This window comes from Oryzias melastigma, linkage group LG23, assembly GCF_002922805.2.
Source record: "Oryzias melastigma strain HK-1 linkage group LG23, ASM292280v2, whole genome shotgun sequence".
NCBI classification, from domain to species: Eukaryota; Metazoa; Chordata; class Actinopteri; order Beloniformes; family Adrianichthyidae; genus Oryzias; species Oryzias melastigma.
The window spans coordinates 22,398,055-22,407,868 of record NC_050534.1 but is presented as its reverse complement, the minus strand read 5'-3'; the positions used below and the strand labels follow the sequence as shown (position 1 = coordinate 22,407,868).

The window sequence follows — 9,814 nt, the reverse complement described above, 5'->3', positions numbered from 1 at the left end:
CATGCACACACACACACGCACACACACACATGTACACACACACATGTACACACACACATGTACACACACACATGCACACACATGCACACACACACATGTACACTCACACATGTACACTCACACATGCACACACACACATGCACACACACATGTGTGGTTCTTTATCAAACTAGTTCTGACACTTTTTCCTCGTTGAATCACAACAGACTTGAACTGACTTCAAATGTCAGATTTCCATGTTTGTTGTTTTTCTTTCGTTCTCTGTCAAAATCTTCTATTTCTGAATTCATGAATTTTTCTGACTGAAGCCGTTCTGGTCATTAAAGTCTGAACACGTGGTTGTTCTGGACGATGTTCAGAACGTTGAAGCTTCTGAGTATCAGGCAGAGAAAACGCAGAGCTTCCTGGAGAAGCTGAGTCAGCTCAATGCTCGATCTTCTGGTTGGTATCTGTGGTTCTGCAGAGCACGTACTTGAACCTCAACCCGTTTGTGGAAAAAGCTGATCTGACGATGAGGTCACGGCGGGGTCACGGGCCTCAGAGGATTCTGGAGTTCTGAGGAAACAAACATGAAAGATCACCTGAGGGTTCAGGCCGTCCTCAAAGACCATCAGGGTTTCAGGCTCTTTCAGTTTATCGCTGCACCTGATTGAAGTCAGACGCTCAGACTAACGAGCTGCAGATGCCCCCCCCCCACTGAAGGTTACAGTTTCTGTTGGTTTCCTGCCGTCAGACAGCAATGGAGCATTAAATGAATTCATATCTGAAATCTTCAGCTCCAGGACTTTTTCTCTCCGTGGGAACAGTGACTCAGCACATGCTGACTCAGCCCTGCAGGATGAAGGTTGATGTTTCCGTTGGGGGGGGTGATCAAGCAGAGGGTTTCAGGCAGAAAGGCGACTGACTCCCGTTTAGCCCCCTTCTTCCACCGTCTGAGCTTCTCACCCCCTCCCAAACCCAGGACTTGTCCCAGCAGGCCGGAGTCATGTGACCGTCCGCGATGCAGCTCATCATTTCAGGACTGGCACTTCAAAACGTGGAGGTAGAGGTCCAGAGGAGCTGGTCTGGAAGCAGCGTGACCATGATGGTCCAGTGGTAGAGCGGTCAGGGTCCTGAGGTGAGCGCACGAGGTCCGGAGACGGAGCGCACGAGGTCCGGAGACGGAGCGCACAAGGTCTGGAGACGGATCAAAAGCAGATCAGAAGGCTGTGGTCCGGAGGTAGAGCGGTCAGCCTCTGATCAGAAGGGTTCTTGTTTGGTTCCTTGTGTCCAAGTGTCCCTGGTAAGACGCTGAAGCCCACGTTGCTCCAGGTGGTTGGAGGTTGGTGTTCGCTAATGGAGCTGCCACCGCTGTGACTGTACGACACGTTAGGCCCCGAATGTAAGAAAGCTCCATAGAAACGTCTTCTTTAGCTGCTTTTGGTTCATCTTTGAAAAGTGCAGAACAACTTCATCCTCTTAGACTTTGGTGGATTTTACGTTCTCATCTTCTGTTTGAATGTCGTTCTTCAGGAAGTTTCAGTTCATCTCTCCCTCCTCTGTCTGAACAATCTTATCTCTTCTTCTCTGCGGTTTCTTAAATCTCTCATCCTGATTTACCATCCGTGGAGGAACTCTCATTTGTGTTCGGTTTGTTTACTCTCTGTCACAAGTGACTCGTCTGGTTTTATTTCTGACTTGTGAACCTCTAACATGAACTGTTGTTGGAGACTGTTAATAACATTTAAGTAGATCTGGATGTTTTAGATCTTCTGATCATTTGATCCTTAGATGTTTTAGTACCTGATTTGAAAGTCTGATTCCGTTCTTGTGTCATCTCCTGTTGACCAGCAGAGGGAGACAAATCCTAACATTCAACCTTTCAGACAAGAGCAAAGAGACGGAAATGAAAACAACAAAAAATAGATTTTATTTCAATCCAAGTCTGCCATAAATAACCTCAAATATATTACATTTCAAGTACATTTTAAAATATTCCCAGCAATATTTCAAATATTTTAAATAACTTAAAAAATCATGAAAACAGTAAAAATAATAATAATAATCATAAAAATGTTTTTAAGAGTTGCACAGAATCTGAAGAGGACTGTTACATGTGATCTCAAACGGTTGAGCTTCATTTGGAATTTTTCTTCTGCAGAACAAAAAGCAGAAGAAGAAAGAAAAACGCAGCTCGCCGTTTCCATCATCGACCACAAACTCATCCACATACTTTGATCTGAAGATTTCAGATGATGAAGATGATGGTGATGAAGATGATGGTGATGAAGATGATGGTGATGAAGATGATGGTGATGAAGATGATGGTGATGAAGATGATGATGATGAAGATCATGAAGGTGATGATGGTGATGAAGATGATGATGATGGTGATGAAGATGATGAAGATGATGAAGATGATGAAGGTGAAGATGAAGATGTTGATGGTGATGAAGATGATGAGGATGATGTTGGTGATGTTGATGATGATGAAGATGATGATGATGGTGATGAAGATGATGAAGATGATGAAGATGATGAAGGTGAAGATGAAGATGTTGATGGTGATGAAGATGATGATGATGAAGATGCTGATGTTGATGGTGATGAAGATGTGGTCCAGTCCAGGCTGAGATGGTCATGAAGAGGACGCACGTTTCACTTGAGCTCGCTGATCCAGCCGAGGACGAAGGTGAACTCGGACGCCGCCTTCATCGCTCCGTGGTGTTTCTGGAGTTGAATCAAAAGTTTTGGACGTTTTAGATCCTCGTCATCTTAAAATCTAAATCACTCCAAAGTTGAAGTCCTTCTGGACCGATTCCTGTCCTCAAACGTTTGACATCAGCCTCCATCAGATCAGATCACAGATCTGAGTTAGATCTAGATCAGGAGGAGATGATGTAGATCCTGGGGCTGTGGATCACTGCTTAGGTGGCGATCCGATTCGATTCATGAATCGAACCACAATTCTTATTTTTTAATATGTTTTTTGCCATGTTTATGTCTATTTACTGGATGAAGGAAAATTTAAATTATTTGTATGTAATCCTAATTTATACATTTATTTAGAACAGGAGATCAAAATGAACAAAACTGATTAAAAAACACAAAGATTCAGATAGAAAGAAATTTTGTCATTTTAAACTTTTTTATCAATCTTCAGGTTCAGCAGTAAAACAACATAAAAGGATATAAATCTCTGCTGTTTTGGATCATTCAACAGCAAAACCTGAAAATGTTCTCCACAGTTTTCTATCCTCAAAGTTCTTCAATATTTTACGTTCTAAGCATCACATATTGGTGCAGAGCTCGTAATGAAAAAAGTTCTTTTTTTCCCAGCAGAATCAGCTGTTTCACGTTGATTCCATCCTTTCAGCAGCGCGAGGCTGTTTCTTCAGAATAAGCTGGAGTTTCGTTAATTGGGTCAAATGTTGAAGAGTTCTCATAACCAGAAGAATGTAAACACTGGAGCTAAAGCTCTGATGTTAAAGCTAATTCATTGTTTCAGAAGTTATGTCTGTGAGCAGAACTTCAGTCTCAGTTGCTGAACAGAAAAAAGCTCTCGCTAGTTTTACTTTGAAAACAGGAAGCTTCATCGTCACTAAGATGTGTTTACTTCCTGTGGTGGTACGGCGGCTCTTTGTTTTAGTTCGTAAACTTAAAATCCTACATTAATCTGCATTTCACAGCAAAAATACATCATCCTCAGGATGATATTTTGATCATATTTTACTACAGTTTACTACATTTATAAAGATCATGATTCAGCGATCTTGGACGTTCGCGAATATCCGTACTTTTCGGGAGCAGATCGCGAGTATTAGAGCACCCGGATACTCGTTACAGCCCTAACAGATCCTGAAGGTCAGATCTGTTCATGTGTTGAAAATGAACAGAAACATCAACAGATGTTTTTAACCTGCAGCTGAAAACAAGCAGGAACGGTTCGGTTTGGATCAGAACCATTCGGTTTAGGTCAGTACACCTGGTGTAGGTGTACCAACAGGTATTAAACAAGAAGCAGAAATCTGCTTCATGTTGGTGTTCGAGTCTCGTGGCTGTGCAGGAGCGTCCCACGCCTGAAGCTTCTCAAGATCTTCAGGAAATGGTTCCTGCTTCGCTTCCTCTCCTTGTCAGACGAGAGGCGGGACGATAACAAAAGAGCACATCTGCAGGATCAGCATCTTAGAGTTCCTGGTTCTGTCTGATTTTGGGTTCAGACCCGAACCAGAACTTTCCAGAAGTAAGAAAGCGATGGCCGGTTTGTTCTGCAGAAGTTCAACTGTGAGCTCACCTTCTTTATCTTTGTCCCCATTTCCTGGATTTCTTCGGCGAACTTCGATGGCTCTGAAGAAGAAACCTGAACACAACAAAGTTCTGGTTCAGTCCGACAGAACCGTCTTCTTCTCGGTTTTTGAGGCGCGGTTGCCGTGTACTCACGCAGTTCTGCAGCACGTTCTGCAGTCGGTGCAGGACGTCGTTGTAGTGGACGTGGAGCAGCTTCTCCAGAGCTTTACTGCTGAACACGTGGGCCTGGTAGACGTCCACCAGCTCCCTGATCTCCATCCAGCCAATCACACGCTGAGGAGACAACAGCAGGATGATGCGGCGCTTCAGCATGCTAACGGTGCAAAGTAGCCTTTAGAAAGGAGCCACGCCCCCTTTTTCTCATAGATTTGAGGCTAAGCGTCAAATCAATATACCATGTTTAAGGTATACTTAAGGTGCACTACTAGTATACTTAGTCTGTACTACAGGTGAGGTAGTATACTTGAAGTTTAATCTCCATATGCTGTAAACCTGAAATATTCCAGAGTATTCTCAAGAAGTATCAGTCAGTATAATTCCTATGCTACATGGTCCTTATACTCCAGTATAAACTGAAGTGTTGATTTCATCAACAGGTTTTGAGAAGAATCTTGATGATGTTCTGGTCCCAGATGTCTCTGGTTCTTCCAGCCTGAACCGGAACCATCATGGGTTCTGATCTGCAGGAGGAACCAGGACCAGTTCTGCTCTAGATCATCTTGGAAGTTGAGGATGAACGTACACCTGGCCCAGCAAAGCATCATCAGATTCTGGTTCTGGTCCAGATGTTGGTCCAGAGTCTGGAGGACTGTAACTGTTGCTGTTCTGTAATGAACATTCCTCTCGGAGTTCTCCTCATGGAAACCCAGATGTTGTTCTAACAGGAGTCTACAGCTGGAGCTCCTGCAAACAGGAAACTACTGCGTCTGCAGCGTCTGCAGCGTCTGCGGCGTCTGCAGCGTCTGCGGCATCTGCAGCGTCTGCGGCGTCTGAAGCGTCTGCGGCGTCTGCGGCGTCTGCAGCGTCTGCGGCGTCTGCAGTCACATGACCCTGAGCAGCGGAGCGTCCTCCGGGCCTTTTGCGACTTTCACTCTCGTGTTTGTTCAGTGAGGAGAAGCTCCCAAACAAACATTTTCTGCACAGGAAGCTCTGCTGAAAACATCAATGATTTATTCTGGGAAACCCGGAGAGCGCTCCTCGGCTCAGGTGAGCCACACCTGTCTGACTGTCTGGCTCTGATGGAGCCAGTCAGAGGTGACGGAGCTGCAGAAGGAGCTTCTTTGTGAGACCTGAACTTCACAGAAAGTTCTACAGCTGAAGAACCCAAACAGAACCAGAACGTCACTCACCTTAGAACAACTGACGCAGAACTTCGGGACCAGTCTGACTGGACTTTTATCTTCCTGAAGACAAAAAAAAAAGAAAATTTAGAATCACAAATCCAGGAGTTTCTGCTTATTTCCCACAAATGAAAAAGTTCTTTAAAGAAATAAACATCATCCGTGTCGGAATTATCCTGAATTTTGGACCAACTTCGGAGAGTTTTCACAGTTTAATCTTTTTATTTTGAAATAAAACATTTTTGATTAGTTTATTTTCAAAATAAAAGCATAAATTAAACATCGAGGAATGAAACAGAGGTTTATAAATCTGTATTTAATTAGAAATTGTAAAAAAAAAAAAAAAGTGAATCTCTAAGTTTTCAAAGAACATGAGGAACCAAAAAGTTAGATCCTGGTTTACTTTGATGATGTAAGTGGAAGAAGTCCAACAGTCACCGTCTCCATTCGTATCTTTGTTTCAAAAATGTAAAAATTCAAAGAAATAAAACTTGAAAATCTTCTTCTGCATGGATTTAAAAATCAACTCGTTTCATGTCAACATTTTTCTCTAGTTCAAATTTTGACGCAAACTGAATACAGCGGTTCAGAGAGATCCAGACATGTTTTCTCATATGAAGATAATTATAAAAAAGAACATCTGTTGATGTTTACCTCATCAGCATAGAGCAGTACTTTTTGAGCATTTTAAGCAAAAGTAACGCTTTTTCAGTAACAAAATGAATGAAGAAGCAAAAATGTAAAAAATAATATGAAACTCTGTATTAACATTATTAACTTATTCTCATGAAAAAGAACCAAATAAACATGAAGAAAAAAGATCTTTCATAATTTTACTTCCTTGTTGTGAAACCTGGACCTGTTAGGATGAGCACAGAGAGGAGACCCTGGTAACAGTTTTTACACCTGACCATCTATCATGGTACATCTGACCATCTATCACGGTACACCTACAATTTCTCACTGTAAACCCAACTATCTATCACGATACACCTACCATTTCTCACTGTAAACCTGACTATCTATCACGGTACCCCTACCATTTCTCACCGTGAACCTGACTATCTATCACGATACACCTACCATTTCTCACCGTGAACCTGACTATCTATCACGATACACCTACCATTTCTCACCGTAAACCTGACTATCTATCACAGTACACATACCATTTCTCACCATAGGCCTACACCTCACAATCTATCATGGTTCACCTGACCATCTCTCATGGTACACCTGATTATCTTTCATGGTAAACCTGACCGTCTCTGAAGACATTACTGGGTGAAAAACACTGACAAAGAGCAATAACCAAGACTGCTAGCTTTGTTTGACACAAATTCAAGGGGGAAATTCTGTTTCCCCTCAGTCTGAGCGGAAACAGAAGTAGGTCAAATACGGAACCTTGAGGAACGCCACATGACTCAGCATCACTTGTTAAATTAAGGTGGAAGTCTTACATTTTATCAATTTCATTCAATATCACTTATCATATTTATTGATTTTCTGTTAGTCACTATTCAATTCTAATATTTTTTTCTATTTAAAGTAATAAAAACAGTTTTTAGAGTTTGTAGAAAATTTACTTTTTTTGTTTAACAACAATTTAATGAATGTTTAAATATATACAGACTAGTGGATCAGACTTAATAAAATCAATATAAATATTAGAATACAGGCAGAACTTCTGGACAGCCAGAAGTAATTATTGATGTTCAGGTAAGAATTGATTAGGCGGACAGGTCTCACCGGGAGCTTCTCTTTCAGCTGCTTGGTCCAGTTCCACAGGTCCTGGATCAGCTTGGGGTGGACCCTCTCCGAGCAGTTGAGGGTCAGCCTGGCGGTCGTCGTGATGACGGCACCAGAGATGAAGCTGACGAGCAAAGAGAGGCAGAGCGTCCTGAGGATGATGGGAGACATCTTCAACTGTGGCAGGTCGACTGTCGGCTCCTCCACCTTTATAGGCCCACCTCTTCCTCCTCCTGCCCCCCTTCTTTGGTAACACTCCCTCTTCTGGCCTTCTTTCTCCCCGTTTGTTTCTGACGTCACTGCTCCAAATTTCCAGGGAGTCTCCCTGCTGATGTCAGAGCTTCTCCCGTCCCCCCGGGTTCCCCTCCTCACCTGTCCCCCCCACCATGCTGTCCGGCAGCCCCTCTCTGCTCTGTCTGCTGACTCAGTGTCCTGCAGAGCTGCTGATCTTCTTCCCCTCAGTGTTTTCAGGTTTCTTTGAGTGAAATGTGGTTTTGGTTTGATGAAGTGTGGTCAGATGAAAGTAGGTTGCTGTTTGATTGATGTATCTGAGAAATTGGTGTAGATGCTCATTTGTTTTCCACCTCTGCAGGTTTCAGCAGTCCATGAGTCGTCATCCGACCCAGATTAAAGAACAATGCTGTCAAGTGTTTCTGGAAGGGAAGGATGAAGAAGTTCTGCCTAAAGTCAGAGTGGTAACTGAAGCAGGTCAGAGAGTCTTGCTGACAGAGAGCATTCTGAGATCGACCTGCAGAAGGAGAAGGGGTTTCTGGCTTCTTGTTGGAGCGATTCTCAAATGTTTGGGGGGTCCTCATCGGAAAAGCATAGGTTCATGTTGACCCTCTGGAGGCAGCAGCCCCTAAACGTGCTTCTTTTGTAAGGAATAATGTTTTTTCCATGTTTGGTCAAAAGTTTCTAACGGTTGGGTTTTTCCATCAACAGAACCAAAGAAGTTCATTTTGTGTGAAAGCCGATGCTCTTCTGGACGATGACGGGAAACCACGGTTCAGTCGTAACAAAGACGTCACAGGATGATGTTTGGTTGGCATTCAGCATCTCGATTTCAGGGGTGAATTTTTCTCCCGTTTTCCGCAAATGTGTCACCTTGACCTTCAACTGCGAGATGATTCAGTCAAGCAGCCCCAGAAAGGCTGAATCAAGAAGTTCAGCTGTAAGATATCGACTTTCAAAGCTACAGCTACGGACACTGATGTGGAGACATCAGCAGAATCTTTACAATTAGTGCTGCAGGATTTTTCTGAAAAGTGTTGGTCATAAATCCAGATGGAGCAGTTCAGCCGCCCGGTAGACCGGGGCAATTTTTCCTGTGTGTTTGTGCAACTGAGAACTGCTTGGACAATCTCAGTGCACAAGAAAAAAGAAACCAAATTACATACTACTTATGCTCAATTATAGCCGACTATGTCCGTCAAAAGTAAAGTTACAAACACAAATTCATGAGAGAGATGGCGTTCACAGACAAACCGATGGGATCACTATCATGAAGGCATGGACATGCAATAATGTTGTATATTTTACCTTTCCTTTTTTTTTTACTTTGTACAATACATGTATATATACTCACAGTTGTCTGTAAAAATGTCTTCTGTATTCTACACATATTGTTTTTTTTGTCTATTTTATTTTATTTTAATTTATTTTATTGGCAGGAGAGCACCTGATCTTTCATTGTATCACAAGCTCCTTGTGCGACAATGACTATAAAAGGATTCTGATTCTGGTGAACAAATGGACTCGCGGCCGGTTGAGAACTGTTCTTTATTTGTTTTTTTCCCTCCCTCCCCTGAGTTTCACACATTGACGGTCAATGAAACTCATTCTTCTTATTTTAGATGCAAATAACATAAAAAAGGAGAAAAGGTTTGCTTAAAGTGCTCCTCAGTGTGCTCCAAGACTGCTTATGCGCGACCTCTAAATGTACCAGGGCTGTGACCCACCGATGTCACAGCATGTCAAAAAATCATTGTCTTTTTTCTTTTCTTTTGGAAAAAAAAATTGTCCTATCACCATTTTTTTGAACTTCTTCTTAAAATCTCAGCGGAAGCTGTGCAGCGTGTAAAAGTGGGACTGCGGCGGACAGACGATTTAGACTTTAGTTTTGTCCTGGTCAAGCAGTAGAAAGTTCTCTGCCATCCATGACTTTATGTCTAAAGTGAAATTTAAAAGTCTACAGGTTTAAGGTCATCAGGAGACACGGCGATGTAAAGCTGAGTATCATCAGCATAAGCTACAGTCACATATACAAAAATCTGCGTGAGAAAGCGTGAGAAAGAAACTTTTGACTCTGATCTGAATTTTTTAGGGGGCTGTGGTGATGTTCTGTGGTTGAGCTCCTTCTGGTAGAGGAGATTCCTGAGATTTTGTTTCCTCACAGCAGAACCAAAACCCACCGGTATGTTTTTCGTGTTGGGAAAGGG

The 9,814-nt window shown here is 42.6% G+C and overlaps 1 protein-coding gene across 1 annotated transcript; it reads right to left on the bottom strand.

The window, feature by feature from the left end:
* Positions 1 to 2,478: 2,478 nt before the first annotated feature.
* Positions 2,479 to 7,721, bottom strand: il26 (interleukin 26). The gene is made up of 5 exons (XM_036210361.1): positions 7,377 to 7,721; positions 5,637 to 5,690; positions 4,420 to 4,560; positions 4,274 to 4,339; positions 2,479 to 2,709 (listed from the first exon to the last, which is right to left on the bottom strand). The coding sequence occupies exons 1-5, from the start codon at positions 7,545 to 7,547 to the stop codon at positions 2,638 to 2,640; spliced, it is 504 nt and encodes a 167-aa protein (XP_036066254.1). The 5' UTR covers positions 7,548 to 7,721; the 3' UTR covers positions 2,479 to 2,637.
* Positions 7,722 to 9,814: the final 2,093 nt, after the last annotated feature.